Source organism: Curcuma longa, chromosome 11 (assembly GCF_044706935.1).
Source record: "Curcuma longa cultivar G26 ecotype Majalengka, Jawa Barat chromosome 11, ITB_CL_G26_1.1, whole genome shotgun sequence".
Lineage (NCBI taxonomy): Eukaryota > Viridiplantae > Streptophyta > Magnoliopsida > Zingiberales > Zingiberaceae > Curcuma > Curcuma longa.
The window spans coordinates 10,344,217-10,360,519 of NC_133871.1; the positions used below are offsets into that span (position 1 = coordinate 10,344,217).

Genomic DNA, 16,303 nt, shown 5'->3' on the forward strand with positions numbered 1-16,303 from the left:
AGCCCACAGCAGCAGCCATTTTATTGTTTAGGGAAATCTCTCTTAAGATTTAATAACTTTTTCAAAACTTATTATCATTATCATTAAAACAATGCCACTTTTGAAAAAAAAATATTAAAACGAGGGGCGTCCTTTTATTTATTTATTTATTTATTTTTATCATTTTTTTTTGGCATTGCGTGGACATTGTAATCAAAAGTCTCAAGACCGTTCCTAACTGTACCTTGCGAAGTAAATACCACATCGACCGTTACTGATGTTCGATCTGGACCGTTCGATAGAGCCAGCATTTGCCGAAACCGGATCCTGTGACCGTCCGATTCGCAAACACCAGGCGTGAATCCTGTCGATGAACGGTGGGGATGGTGAGGGGACGCCCCTCAAAGCGGGCGAAGCCGCCATGGGAGCTCCACTGGGTTTCCCTCGGTCACTGCCGCGGCGGGGGTAGGGTTTCATCGTTGGATACGTCTGTTCCTCACCCGAGCGGAGAAACCTTCTCGATTCCACCTTCCTCTGCCGCCTTCTCCTCCTCATATCTCTCCTGCCCTTCTCCTCGTGGGTTTCCTTAGATCTAGCCGAAAATGGGGTCGTCTCTCCCCTCCAAAGAAGCTAATCTCTTCAAGGTCATCGTGGTAAGTGCCCCCTCACCGTGTTTTTAATCGGAGTATTCACCTTGATTTCATATGATAGTTTCGTAATACTAACTCGATGCTAGTTTTATCGGAGCTGATGTTTCTCGCTGTTGGTCTTCTCATGGCCTTGATGAAAGATGGCAACTTTTTATTTACTCTTCTGGCAGTGTTATGTATTGCTGCCATATTTCTGGGGCTAGAATTTTGATCTGAGAGAATCTTTTTGGTGGACGTGAATCTACAAAGTCAATGTTTTTTTCGGAGAACTCAATGAAACGTTGCTCTGGATGCTCGTCTCTTTCTCTCTTTTTTTCTTGGATCTAGTTCTTTCTTTCCTTTCTTCGTCAAGGTTACAATTTGGTGGGGTTTGGAGCGAAATAGTACAAAGCTAGTGCAGTAAACGTCCAATTAAAAAAAGTACCAGTTTTGTGATTGATAATATAGTAGGCCTCTTTTCTATGGCTTTGACCCCATGATGTGCAAGTTTCCCCCTTTTTTAATCTTTTTTGAGCTAGTATCAGGAGGTAAATCCTATTTATAATGATCGTAAGAAGATATCAAATTTTGATGAAAAATTATTTGCTTCTACTTGCCCTTCGTGAAATGCCTTAATCTTACCATGCCCCATACAGCTTCTTAAACAATATGTCTGATAGCCTGACTCACCCCTGGATCAATCGGGAAACACATTTCTAGAATGAACTTAAAAAGATCCTGCATGTTCAGCTCTTGAGCCAGCTTGCCATCTATTATGTACTGCTAGTATGCAACTTTATAAGAAAACCACTTGCAAATAGTGCTCTATTCAACAAGTGAAAATTAGAGCTTTTGATTTCCGATGTCCACTTAGATATCATTGTGAAAAATTTGCTGCTACAAGGAGCAACCGAAGATACTGGCATATACAGGCCTTTTCATTTCAACTTTGTTATTTCATAACTCTGTGTTTGTTCCAGTACAAGTTCCAAAACTGATTTATCTGTTGCAAATTAGAATTTATCTGTATGTTCTATTGAAAATTGCTGCCCTTACAACACCAAGAATTCAACAGTGGCTTCATGAACTGCACATGAGAAAATTCTTTTGTAAATCTGTTGTGGCAGGAAATTGAAAAGCTGTGATGCATGAATTTTTGTTGAAAAGCATTGATCTAAACTTTATCTTAAAAAATTGGTTGAAATAATGGGATACATGCAAGCTTGATCAATTTGTAATGGAATCATCAGGGGGTGGTGAAGTTAAATTTTTTAAAAAGGGGGCATTGTGATTTTAAAATAGCTAAAATGCATAAATTGTAGAATCAAAACATGATTGATTATAAGTTTTTTTAAAAAAATTCGACATCCAAAAATAATTTATGAAAGTCAATTGTAGTTGAAGGTATAAGGCGCATAAAGTTCAATGGAACATCTACTAAATTGCATCATCTTATATATTAATTCTAAAATACTTTTTTGTTCCTGGAAACATAAGATATTTTTTTGCTATCCTTGATGCAGGAAAATATAAAAAAAAGAAGTAAAAATTATTTTGTTTAGATGGATAATTTGCCTTTTAGGCTTCAACTCATATATATCTTGCACTAAGAAGTAAAGTTTTGAAACTCATCATTAAGTTTAGTTGCTGATTTCTTGTTAGGCTTCTGGTCTGGGAAGCAGTGATGTCATATCTACTTTGTTTTCACAAAAAAATCTCCTATACCTGCAAAATTGCGCCCATCACACAGGCATTATTATGTAGAAGTAACAACGCATTATTTTACCAAAAATAGTGGTTCGAAAACCTATTGGTTTACAATTTTTCTTTCCTTGCTTTCATTAAACTATGCCATAATGCTAATGCAAATACTCATTGTTTCCTTTTTCAGAAATCATACGAGACAAAACAGTACAAAAAAGGATTAAAGGCTGCTGATACCATATTGAAGAAGTTTCCTGAACATGGAGGTAGGATTTTGAGTTCTCAGCACTAAGAATCTTCTTTATTATTGATATCTTGATTCAATATCGGTTGGCTGGTTTTCCTTGCTGTTGCTAGAAACTTTGTCCATGAAGGGATTGACATTGAATTGTATGGATCGAAAAACAGAAGCATATGACCTTGTTCGTCGTGGTCTTAAGGTTGGCTATTAGTTAGTTTCTTTTGTATAACTTATAAGGTTGCTTTCATTTTTTCCAGAGGCATCTCTTACACAAACTTTTTTCTATTGTAGAATGATCTTAAAAGTCATGTGTGCTGGCATGTTTATGGTCTACTGTACCGGTTTGATAGGGAATACAGAGAAGCTATTAAGTGTTACAGAAATGCTTTGAGAATTGATCCTGACAATATTGAAATTCTGCGGGATCTATCATTGTTGCAGGTTGGTATTTTATTGGCAATTAATGTTGTCAACTTTAGATTGTGAGTTTGCATTTTTTTTTAGTACTTTCAGTTTATTAAATTAACAAATTGTGTTGTAATATTGTGTTTATGAATTTATGGAGATGATCCTGGTTTTCAATAATATTGATGTTCCGTAAACTAAAGGTATCAACTTCATGGATTTGTAAGATTGATTCAATTGAAATCAGTAAATAAAAATCAGGAAACAAGTAAAAATTGACAAAATGGAAAAAAATTATTTGTTTAATCTGTGGGATAAAGGAATAAGTTTGAAAGCCTAAGAATGATGTATGTTATCACTTTATATATTGATATCATAGAAGTAAAAAAGAAATCTTAAAATTGAGATGTTATTAAGTTATTGTTTGTCAATTACATAACCAAACATTATTATTTGATTAATGAATAATTATTTTATTGTTGTATTATATTTGATTCAATAACCAATATATGTAAATTAAACAACATCACTAATTAGATTGTTAGGAAATAATTATTAAATAATATTCAGTAATAATGGAACATTATTTATTTCTTAAAAATTATTCAGATAAATAAATAATGTAATAATATTATATTTAAATTATAGATGTCAATAATAAGTAATATTTATTGATATTAATATCCAAACTTTTTAAGCCATAAATAATTGAGTCTTTGTTAGTTAAATGTATGAATTATTAGCTTATATATTCCTTATGCTCTGATACACACCTCTTCATATTAGGAAAACTACAAACGATCTTGTAGGGGTTTAGACGTTTTTAACACTAGTTGTTAAGTTACAATTGCATAAGGCAACTCTCATCCTATTTTATCTAACCACTTCAGAATTTTATTTTATATGCACTCCAAGGTCCAGTATGGCTATTTCTCAAAGAGGACTTGTACTGGATATTATTGGTTAATTCCATTGAATGTGTCTGCCCTTTGGCCCAATCAAAGTTTGCACCAAGATTTGGATGATCAATGTGGTTGAACTTATTGGAACTATTTTTCGATGGTCACTCTTTTTAAGTTATATCTAAACGTGGTAGGCTTATAACAGCCTTTGCATCTTCTTTTCCATTTTCTGGCCTATATCTAATATCTTCCAGTCATATGATATCAACCTCGCCTGTTTATTGTTTTAACTTCAATTCTTCATGGATACCAACAATTACAAAATTCCAGTTCCAGGGGTGATCATATAACTTTTCTAATTTAATGTACAGGTTTGATCCTCTTCTGTTGGCATCATTAGATTGTTACTATCTTCAATTCACAAGACAATTTGAATGTTTATGTCTTTCTTATCTCTTATGCATTTTTTGGAACTTGGTTTAAATTCATTGATCCTCTTCTATTTGGTTGTTTTTTGAAAATAGCTCTTCTTTATTAATGTTCGCAATTCTGACTGTGAATAGTAGTACTTGATTTCTTTAGGTAACAACTATACATGTCTCCTGCAGGTGCAGATGCGAGACCTGACAGGGTTTATTGAAACTAGACAACAACTTTTAGTGTTGAAGCCAAATCACCGCATGAACTGGATTGGGTTTGCTGTTGCACACCACCTGAATTCCAAGTAAGTCATGGTTTTCTAGGGTAAATATGTTAATTATTGACCAGTTACCATTGGACAATACTTTTTCAAGTGTTTGGTTGCTCCCTTTTCAACTCTCCAAAATGTGCTGTTTTTCTGATCTTTGTATTTCGAATCTCCAAATTCACCTTTTTCTCAACTTGTTCTATGTAAAACTTCCTGTGAATCACATAGTAGTTGGAACTATTCTTCTAAATTATAAGCAATTATATTATGTTTTTATAATATGATCTCTTTCATCATAATATGTGATACATTGCCTGAGCACATACTTTACCTGTACTGGAATTTTCCGTCATTTCTTGGAAGATGGCATTAATACTCTTATTATCAAATTATCTCCAATGTATTTTTTTATACTAAGTGATAACTTTTTTGTTACTTGATTTCTTTATCCTTTTAGCCCTTTGAAGGCAATTGATATATTGGAAGCATATGAAGGGACATTGGAGGACGATTACCCCCCAGAAAATGAGCGTTACGAGCACAGTGAAATGCTCTTGTACAAGGTGTATAAACTTTAAAAGAGGGTCATTTTCTTATTTTGTTATGTTAATTAGATCTTATAGAATAATCTTTTATAAGTGAATTCGTTTTTCTTCTGCTTCTACCACTTCGCCCTGATCATAGTTTTTTTGTGATACTTCTATGTGGGAAGGTGGAAAGGTTATATTCCAGATTACATTTTGCAGATTACATTGCTAGAGGAAAGTGAGCTGCTTGATAGAGCACTGGAGGAAATGCACAAGATGTCGTCTAAAATTGTGAGCTTATGTTTTAGCTGATAATATTTTTGTTAACGATTCATTTTCATGGTTATTGAATGGAACAAAATGCTCATGCAAATATGCAATTTCAAGCTCTAGTAGTTCATTTCATATTTGTCAGATGTATATTGCTTGTTGCATCATATTTATTTCTTTGTTGCTTGATTTCATCAGTTAGATAAGTTAACCTTCAAAGAACAAATGGCTTCAATTTTACTGAAATTGGGGCGCTTTGAGGAAGCGGAAAAGATATATCGGTCCCTACTCTATATGAATCCTGATAATTATAGGTATGTTATTTTGCATACATCACCAAGTATGCTTTTTTTAAATACATGGCATTTCAATTTTTCTCTCTAATATAATTTGGATGACACACTTCAATCTCATTTATGAATGTATCTGCATCATGATTCTGGATTGATGCTTACAGCTTTAAGTACATGTTGTCACTTTATTGCTTAAGACCAATCAATCTTCTGGATTCACTTGTGGACAGGATGCTGATGATTTTTTTGATCTTTTTTGTTTCTTGGGTTTTCACTTTTTTTGTCTGATCGCAATGCTCTTACTATACTTCTTGTCCTTTATACTTTGCTTTGTTATTTAAAGATGTGTTTTCATTTTTGGGTTTTGTAGCTGTATTCATACTGTTACTTACTGTTAACAGGTATTTGATTGGCCTGCAAAAATGTGTTCAATTATATTCTGAAAAAGGTGAATATACATCTGATGAGATTGATAAATTGAATGCTTTGTATAAGTTACTTGAGGAGCAATATGGTTCATCTTCTGCTGTTAAGGTAGGGAAACTCTTTTCTGGCATTGGATGATGTTACTTATGTGTCTATATGTATTCTGTCTATCAACTAACTTGTACCAACTTATTGATTGCAAAAACTCTATTTTATCTTCTTGGCAAAGAATGCATCATTATTTACTTAATGAAATGCAAGGATCAGTTTTTTTAATAATTGTTGATGTGGTTTATGAAGACTACAAACTATGAAGGAAGGCATTCACCATGCTATTCAAATGCTTGCTTTTCCTGTAATGCAAGCTTCCTAGTGGTTGGCGTGAATTTTACTTGAATTATGTTGTCTATTGTGCATGTTTGTAAGGTTCTTTTATTCAAATTATACTGTTTATTGTGGCTTATTTCTTGCAATGTTCTACTTTCAATTAGCAAATCATCTATTGGGATCTTTCTTTTTTTGGATCAGAGAATACCACTTGATTTTCTAGAAGGTGAAAATTTTCGTGAAGCAACAGACAACTATGTGAGACCATTATTAACTAAGGTTGGTGAATCCTTTTTACTGCTTTTTTGTTCTATGGACTATAAAATTAGGATACTTTCGTTGTGATTCTTTTATTTGTTAGAGGTAATAGTATTAATATAGTTATTGATGCAGTGGGTTTAGTCCACTTTTGTATTTTAGGTTAGGGTTTTATCATGAATATATATATGTATGTATGTACACCACCTATGGGTGTCTCATTGATAAAGCAGTATGATATTTTCTTTCCAAAATTTTTTCCATTAGGTGAACAAGCTGAGATGTGTAACTTTTTTCACCTATACTAATTCAGGGTGTTCCTTCACTGTTCTCTGATCTCAGTCCCTTGTATGACCAGAAAGGAAAGGTTTGCAGAATTACTCAGGACCTTCAAGAAGTAGCTCAATCTATATTCTATTTAAGCAAGAGCTTGATGGGCTGTTATGCACTGAATTTTTTTTTTGCAGGCATCCATTCTTGAAGAATTATTTCTTTATCTAGAAGACTCACTTAAATCAACAGGATGCTTTCCAGGAAGGTAATTTTGAGGTCTTAAATTTTTTTGTTTCCAGATAGGTGCTCTGTAATCAGTGCAGATTTATGTTTACTGACTGTGGGCTGTTCTGAATAAATGGCTCAAGAAAAGTATAATCTTTATTCTTTACTTGAGCAAAGGGGGTTGTCACTTCTTTGTCTTAAATTTTATGTTCTCTTTCCTTTTGGAATGTATATTTTAGACAGACTTATCTTTAGAAAAGTGATTGGATGTATCACAAGGTAAGTTGACCTTTTATGCTATAATATCTGATATAATTTCTCATGTTCTGGCATTTGACTTGCCATATTGCTCTTAAATTTGAATTCTTTTTAACCAATACCTTCTTGAGACTACTTATTTTTTGGTAATAGAGTTATAGTGTAGCTTTTAGTAACCAGAAATTCAACACTGCAGAAATCTAACATGAGTAACTAAAGCATTAAAACAAACAGTCAAACTGAAAGGTTAAGCTTATTTCTTTGATTGATACTATGATTTTCCTAATGAGAATCACGTTAACTGTGTTATCTTTTTCATGAGCCTTAATGAAATATCCTTCCTAAATATAGAGACTAGTATTGCTCAGTTTTCTATACTTTTCACTTAAAGTTTTTGCCCATTTTATGGGTCTCATTCACATTCTTAGAAAATGATAAACATGCTATCATGTATATTTTTCAGGAAAAGTAATAAGTTATGCTTTTTGTCCATACCATGTTGTGTTAATTTTTACTTATGAGCCATGGTTTTGATTTTCCTCCCTATTTTAATACAGTTCAAACAAAGAGCCTCCTTCAACAATCATGTGGACAATGTTTCTGGTTTCACAGGTTCAATTTGATTCCTCCCGTAGATTCAGTGTTAGGTGATTCTCGTTTGTGTATTGCTAATCTCGTTGTCTTTGCTTCTGTTGTGTTGCAGCATTATGACAGACGAGGCCAACATCTTCTTGCTCTAGTTAAAATCGATGAAGCTATTGCACACACACCAACAGTAATTGATTTGTATTCCATTAAGGTCCGTCAGATAAGCCTTGCAAATTCTACGATCTACTTATCTGGTTGTCACCCTGAGCTAGCAGTGTGGAATCTGTCATAGTTCATGCAAAATAGTTGTCACTAAATTTCCTACATTTTTAATTGTTCTGAAGTCTTGCCATTTAGTTGCTGCAGTTAGTTCGAAGTTTGGTACATCCCTTCTATAGATTCATTGACCTGCCTGTTTACAGATTTCAATTAAATATTGGCCCTAGTTGGATTTCTTCAAAAACTTTTTGCTAAGTTTCTCTGAGAATTCTTCCATAATTCCTCATAGCTTCACGAGGTTAGATGTTGTGAAAGTTGATCGACTAATTAGTTATTTCAAAAACTCAAACTCTTAGGAAAGGGGCCATACTTCTGTATGTGAATGAATGTAGAGCCTCCTCAAACATCATCTTAGCTCAGAGGTATAGGCTTTCCTTTTGACACAGATAAAATTTAAATTCTAGACCTCTTGCTTTGATACCATGTTGAAGTTGATATACTGACCACTTATTGCAAAAGCCTGAACTGATAGGAAAGAGACTTAATTATACAATGGACCACCAAACTTGTTCGTGTGGGACTAACAAACATTATGCATCCTAGTTTCAACAAACATATATTCACAATTGTGTGTTATTTTGAGTATTATGGTATATACAACCAAGATCTTGTCCAAGTACACTCTCCAAGGCATGGTTTGAAATCTCATACCATGCCGGGTGAAACGCTTGAAATGTATCGTTCCAGTAAATCACCAAAGCTCGTACCACTTGACATCAAATTTCAAAATCTCTAGTTGTGCCGTAGTTCCGGTCTTTGATTGGAAAGATACCATTCCACTATTGTGTCAACATTTCGATGTATGATGCCGGTGATAGATTGGAGGTTGAAGGAGGAAGGAGATGAAGCAAAGGAAAGAGACATTGTATGTGTTGAGTAGTGTCGAGTTTCTATGAATGATATGTTTCAATTGTTTCGTCTAGCATGGTACAAGATTTAAAACTATGATTGGCACAAACAATGTCTCCTTCCTATGCTTCATCTCCTTCCTTCTTCAACTCCAATCCATTACCGGCACTATATATCGAAACATCGACACGATACCGAAACAATATCATTTTGATCAATGACCAAACTTTGACACGACTCGAGATTTTGAATCTTACTCCAAGGTATGCTTGACAAATGTTTTAACTGATACCTGCCAATTGACAAGTAAGCGACTTTCAGTCTGCAAATTGATAAAAGCCACCATTATGTACTGGGTATATAACAATATAAAAATCCATTGATTTTGCTAGAGTAAGAAACAAAATGTAGAAGGAATCTAAGATAAAATGATTCTTCCAAAAGCCTTATATTTCTCCACTTGAGCAACATAAGGAATCTAAGATAAGATTATTCTTCCAAAAGCCTTATATTTTCTCCACTTGAGCAACATTATGGCTTACATGATCAAATTAGCGAAGTTGATTTCTTTACTATGATTGTTTAAGACATCAAAGTTGAAAGAAGTGAAGTTGTTTTCCTATTTACTGTGATTGTTTAAGATAAAGTGTAGAAGTTCATCACAGTTGAGAGTATCTGTGGAGAAAGCTCTCTAATCTTTTAGTTTGGAGTGATTAATTTGGAGGAAATATCTCAGAACAAGTGTGCCTCAGACTTGCAGGAAGTTGATTTGTATATGAAAATTGGTTCTGGAGACATGGATGTGGAGCAAAGATTCCTAGAGTGCACTCTATATCTTCTTAGAAAGAAAAGAATAGGGAGATCTGACTAGATTTAAATATTATGTGCTATTGGAGTACCTATTCTTTGTTTGGAAATCAAGTCAGAAGAAAGAAAATGAGCATTGTTGAGCTACTTTGGTGCCTTGTCGGAGTCTGTCTCATCTCTCTTTTATGTTTGATGGTGGCAAACTTGATGGTCTTTAACAATGTTGATTCCTTTTGATGTTGGGGCAATGAATTCTTTTTATAGTTTATAACTTATCTGATTTCGTTTGCAATGCCAATGATGTTTAACCATAATGTCTCTTCCCAAAAGCGCCTTTGGCAATTCTGGCAATGAATTCATTTTATAGGTTATAGCATATCTAATTTTGGTTGAGATGCCAATGATGTTTAACCATATCGTGTCTCTTGCCATAAGCACCGCTGGCAATTATGTTTCTTTTACTGGAAATGCACATAGGTCATGCTGACATGTTTCAATCTGGACCACAGGGCAGAATATTGAAACATGCTGGTGATTTACCTGCTGCAGCTGCCTTGGCAGATGAAGCTAGGTCTATGGATCTTGCTGATCGTTACTTGAATAGTGAGTGTGTTACACATATGCTCGAAGCTGATCAGGTATAACCTTATGCTGGTAATGGTATTTGGTTTTTATCTATTCTAATTTTGGCACATAAAATGATATTTTATTTGTTGATTTCTCAAGGTTGCTTTAGCTGAGAAAACAGCTGTTTTATTCACCAAGGATGGGGACCAGCATAATAATCTTCATGACATGCAGTGTATGTGGTACGCACCTTTCAGTTGCATATCTCAATTGCTTGAATAATTTGTCCTTCCTCCTTTGATCTTACTCATATATGTTACTGTGGAAGGTATGAACTTGCTTCTGGTGAAAGTTACTCTCGTCAAGGTGATCTAGGACATGCACTTAAAAATTTCTTGGCCGTTGAGAAGCATTATTCAGACATTACTGAGGACCAATTTGACTTCCATTCTTACTGTCTGCGGAAAATGACTTTACGGTCCTATGTGTCAATGTTGAAGTTTCAGGATCAGTTGCATTCGCACGAGTATTTTCATAAAGCAGCAATAGGTGCTATAAGGTAAATTTTTACAGTGATTTTACATTGAATTACACCTACTACCTTGGAGTTAATGCTTATCTGTGCATCCTTTTAAATTCCAAAATCTTTACTCTGCATATTTATTAGAAATTGAGAATTTAAATGTGCAAACAAAGTATTCCCTTGGTTTAATGAATGATTTGAAAAAAAAATGTATGTATTATGCAGGCTTCAATTCTTTTATTTCTTCTCCTTTTTACCCCACTTTTTAAACTTCATTGTCATGTCCTCCTAAGTGGAAAGCTAAGGGCTACATAGGCTACCCCCAAACTCCAATTGCCATTGCCATAACTATAACTTCCACAGATGTTATGCATGCTATTTGCTAGATATATTCACAACAGTTCTATAAACTGACTAAAATTTTCTTATCATATATTCTGTTAAATAGAAAGTAACTCAAGGACAGATCTATAGTTAGTCTCCATTTGTTTTTTGCATAAGGAAATATTATTAAACTAGGAAATGTTATTAAACTTGATTTTTTTGATGATGGATTAAGAATGGTAAAATGACAATGCAAGAATTCCTACTTCGATTTCTAAACACTTCTGTACCACTATCCAGATTCATTCATAGGCATATTGTGACTAGGGCCACAAAGCCTTGAAAATTTCATTTTATATTTTGAAAATTTGAGCCCTGATTCTTTAAATCGAGTGCTTAAGCTTGAATCTATTTGTTCTGATGACTGGTTCTGTTTTAACAACAGTGGAAGATATTGCTTAATTATGAGGCAATCGAACATGCTATGAACATGCTCTTGGTTCAAGAACCAAGTACAGATTCCCCCTCGTGTGAATGTGCCCTTCCTAACCAACTAATTAGTCTTTCTTTTCTTGTGTGTTTAAATTTTGCAACTGTTGGTACCAAACACTTTCATGTATCCCATGTCTTATGCTAAACTGTGTTGCTGCCCTTACATGTCTTCACGCCACAGCTTTGTACTTATCATGCTTCGCCAATTGGATCCTTTAGCCTCTCTTTCCTACAAAGGAAGGAACTGTTGCTATGGAAAGAAAAAGCTAGAAACAAAACTCTTAGAAAAATAATTACAGAATATATATCATTTGATTGTTTCTTTGGAGGGAAGGAAAGATGGAGGGAAAATTAAATTTTAAAATTTTATTTATCAGAATATAGAAAAAATAAAAAAAAAATAATTTGAAGATAAAAATAATTTCTTTTTTTGGATTTGAGCTTCATTTCTCTGGAAAGTAAGTTTCCACCCAAATTAGACAAAGTAATATGAGGAAAACTGGAAGGGAATCATCTATGGGAAACAGAGGGAAAGTGCCACTGGGAAAATCTGTCACTTTATTTCCTTCCCAATTTTCTTCCTTATAGGAAAATGCATTACTGTGCCTTCAAATATGACAGTGGGAACGATCATCAGTTCAATCACAAACTCATCTACACTCATTACTATTGATAGACTAAGCAATTTTTTTCTGCCGCAAAAACATGAATACCAATTGGCTTGTAATGGTCTTGTAAGATTTTGTTGGGATGTTGATAGTAGTAATTAGAAACTTCCTTTGATCATAGAGATATTGTAGATCAACTACTTACTCTGAAAAACTGATGGCACTGAAATGTACTTGATGGCTATGCTATGTAGACTTCGCCTACATTCCTGTACTTTTGCCGAACATTGGATATGAACTTTGACATCAACACCCAATTTGGCACATGTAAGCAATTTTAGGAAATATGGTATCAGGCTTCTAGATCAATGCACATATCAAATAGACAGATACTACTACTGAAGTATGAGTGACATTGGCTCACACCATCCTAGTGTCATATCCATAATCATTATAAAAAAAATCTTTTAGGCTCTGGGATAATCTTTTATAGATTGATATGTCATTTCTTGAAAAGAAATAATATTTTAATTCAAGTTTCCTTCTGTTAGATGTTATGTTAAGTTGCATGATTCTCCACCAAAAGCTGCGGTTGAGGAAAGTGATGAGATGTTAAACTTGCCTGCTTCACAGAAGAAAAAACTCAGACAAAAACAAAAAAAGGCAGAGGCTCGTGCTAAGAAAGTAATCTTGATAGAACTCTGCACGTGCATAAATGCTTTATTTTGGAATGTTTCCTTCAGTTTTCTCCTTGATATTCTGCAGGAAGCTGAAGAAAGAAATGATGAGGAAACAACTTCTGGAACATCTAAATCTGGCAAGCGGCAAAATGCCAGACCAATTGATTTAGATCCTCATGGTGAAAAGCTATTGCAGGTTCTTAATTTTATAGTTATACATATGATTTCCTTTTTTTTTAATTTATTTATTTAAAGGTATAGGTTTGATATGTAGTCTAGGCATCTGCTACCAAACAGTATAATTTTACTTAAGTGGTGAATTAAACTATGTTCCTCATTTGCAGGTGGAAGATCCATTGGCTGAAGCTACAAAATACTTGAAGTTGCTTCAGAGTAACTCTTCCAGTTCACTGGAAACTCACATTCTTTCTTTTGAAGTGAATATGAGAAAGCAAAAGATTCTATTAGCATTTCAGGTACACATAATAGCCATATTAGCTTTTTCTAGTTTTGGTCATATCATTTGCCAAAATAGTATCAAATTAGTATTTGGATTCCTGATTCTTTCTCATTGATCCATCAAATAAGAGGATGGCAAGAGTGAAAGTAGAACGGAACAAATTAAATATTTATGCTTCATATGGAATTTGACATAATATAGAGTTTTGATGGACTATGCAATCGAACACTTAAAAGAAAGAAGCATACCACCGATGAATTATCAAAGAACTCATGTCATTATTACGTTGTTCATTACATGGTGATCTTAATTTCCATCTTCATTCTTGCTGCACTGACTGGTTTTTAATTCCGCAGGCTGTTAAGAATCTGCTTAAATTGGACAAAAATGATCCAGATTGCCATAGATGTTTGGTATGGATTTTCACCATGCAGTTTGCTTCTCAGATTTATCCTTAGAAAGAGGATTTTCCTTATTGAATATATTATCTTGCCATTGCATTCCTCTGTAAAAAGTCAACATATGGATACAATAAAATAGGGATATTATTGATTATTCTAATTTTGAATTGGCAACAAAAAGGTCAAATGGGTGACATCTCCTTCTAAATTCATGGCATAATCACAATGTGGAAGCGACCAATTCAAGTACATCAGAACCTTTTTCTCCTTGGAAATGCATCTTCTGATGTGAATATGTCGATTGAGGAGTGCCTAAACACCTGAAGGCACTAGTCCACTGTTTATAATTGCACTAATGGCATTATAGAACTACTTCAAACAATTTACTATTTCTGTCTTCTCTCTCTCTCTCTCTCTCTTTGATATTATAATTTATAATTCTGGCTTAAGTGGTCATTTTTAGTTTCTTTATATTGTAAGAAAATTATAATCCACTTTATGGGTGACATTTCTTATTACTTTATTATATTAATTCATTATTTAATTTCACAGATAAAGTTCTTCCACAAGATTAGCAGCTATCCTTCTCCAGTGACTGACGCAGAGAAACTCATTTGGAATGTATTAGAAGCAGAGCGGCCAAATATAAGGTTGCATTTGATTGCTGTTTCCCTGTCTCAAGAAACATTTTCTTGGAGTTAACAAGTTTATGGTTTTTATATATTGCAGTCAGTTGCATGGGAAGTCACTAATCGAAGTTAATGAATGCTTCCTCAAGATGCACAAAGGTTATCATGTTATTCCCTTTAGGTTTTGCATTGGATCAATTGCTTTCATGCTGTTAATTTGATTTTCTCTTTCGAAACTTCTAGATATGTTGATGCATCGGGCCGCAGCAGCTGAAATGCTGTATCTTCTTCAGCCGGACAAGAAGGCTGAGGCGATTAAGTTAATTGAAGAGTCGGAAAACAAGCTAGCAGTGGGGTGTGTTTTAATAGTCTACCATCTATAATATCTAACAATACTGCAACAACATAAATCACTTTGTTATGTTTTGGACTTCCTCAACAGGAATTTGGCACTAGGTCCTGTCAACATATGGAAACTTCAAGATTGCATTTCGGTCCATAAATTGCTCAAGACAGTGTTCAATGACCAGGGAGCTACTTCAAGTATGTATTGTGTTATTCGTTCATATTATCTGTTGGTCGAGTGTTTGAGTTTTCTCCGCAACTGGTGGAAACGTGAGTTATGCGTATTCTCAATGATTTTGCATGACTGCAGGATGGAAGACACGGTGTGCAGATTACTTTCCTTACTCTACATATTTTGAGGGTAGCCAAAGCTCTGCTGTTACTAGGAATGCCAATAAACGCACAGACACTTCCTCAGAAAATGGACTGGCAGATTCTCATTCTTTGATTGGAAACTTGCAAGCCTTTCATGACCTGAAAATCCAATAGCATTCCACATCATCTAACTCGAGTTGAAATGAGTCGCGAGAGGCATGAGCAGGCGCTTCAAACGAAGAATGTTGCCGCACTCGTTACTGTGAAAATATACGGAGACAACATGAATTATTTTTTGCGTCTGAGCTAGAGCATCAAAGATGTTCCACAACCATTGCACTGTGCATCTTCAGTTTCTCTTTCATTCAGGCATGTTATACAGGATTGTACTATCAGATATCTCGTCGGATATTGCAGTTGCTTTTTCCTCGCATCTGACATTGATACTAATTATTAGTTCTTCAGGCCCAGTAGCAAAAGTTCTTAGCATGTTGCCAATATATTCAAGCTGCAGGGCTGAGTAATCTTAACTAGATACTTTTGCATTCCGTTAGATCTGTGTTACTCTTGTTAAGGTCCAACTTTTGGCATGATTCTGTATGCGATCGATTGTCGTTTTTGGAAGAATAATGTGGAGTATATGTTGAAGGGATGGTAATTGTATGCTAATCTTGGATGCTATGCTGTTTACTTCCAACCATATTGGCTAAAGCTTTTCCATGCAGTTTAATGATACAAGATGGGTTCTTTCATTTTATCTCTTCGGATTTGCCAACATTAAAATTTGGGTAAAATTAAAAAAGCCCTCCTTTTTTTAGTGAAAATCCTCCTTTTTATTGAAAATATTAGTAAGGCATCCTTTTGTATTTATTGTTAAAAGGATATTTCACTTTTTCTTTAAAAAATATATTTTTATTTTTAGTAGTTATAATCATAATTGTTATAATATAGATATTTTATTTTTGAAATATTAAAAATATTTTTCTTTTCTTGAGCATTTAGTATAATTTTTTTAAATTTTATTTTCTTTA

The 16,303-nt window shown here is 34.1% G+C and overlaps 1 protein-coding gene across 1 annotated transcript; it reads left to right on the top strand.

The window, feature by feature from the left end:
- The first annotated feature begins 422 nt into the window (after positions 1-422).
- Positions 423-16,010, top strand: LOC141839859 (N-terminal acetyltransferase A complex auxiliary subunit NAA15). The gene is made up of 26 exons (XM_074727707.1): positions 423-632; positions 2,500-2,578; positions 2,670-2,752; positions 2,845-2,994; positions 4,469-4,584; positions 5,006-5,111; positions 5,295-5,366; positions 5,544-5,659; positions 6,040-6,172; positions 6,593-6,670; positions 6,963-7,016; positions 7,117-7,187; positions 7,963-8,017; positions 8,109-8,204; positions 10,438-10,566; positions 10,655-10,737; positions 10,824-11,054; positions 12,994-13,126; positions 13,208-13,318; positions 13,467-13,598; positions 13,939-13,995; positions 14,536-14,633; positions 14,713-14,771; positions 14,856-14,967; positions 15,055-15,155; positions 15,268-16,010. The coding sequence occupies exons 1-26, from the start codon at positions 582-584 to the stop codon at positions 15,444-15,446; spliced, it is 2,685 nt and encodes an 894-aa protein (XP_074583808.1). The 5' UTR covers positions 423-581; the 3' UTR covers positions 15,447-16,010.
- The last annotated feature ends 293 nt before the right edge of the window (positions 16,011-16,303 follow it).

Coding starts and splice junctions, on each gene's coding strand:
- LOC141839859 (XM_074727707.1), top strand. CDS start 582: ATGGGGTCGTCTCTCCCCTCCAAAGAAGCTAATCTCTTCAAGGTCATC. Junction 2,579..2,669: donor GAAGTTTCCTGAACATGGAG/GTAGGATTTTGA, acceptor TGCTGTTGCTAG/AAACTTTGTCCATGAAGGGA. Junction 11,055..12,993: donor GCAGCAATAGGTGCTATAAG/GTAAATTTTTAC, acceptor TCCTTCTGTTAG/ATGTTATGTTAAGTTGCATG.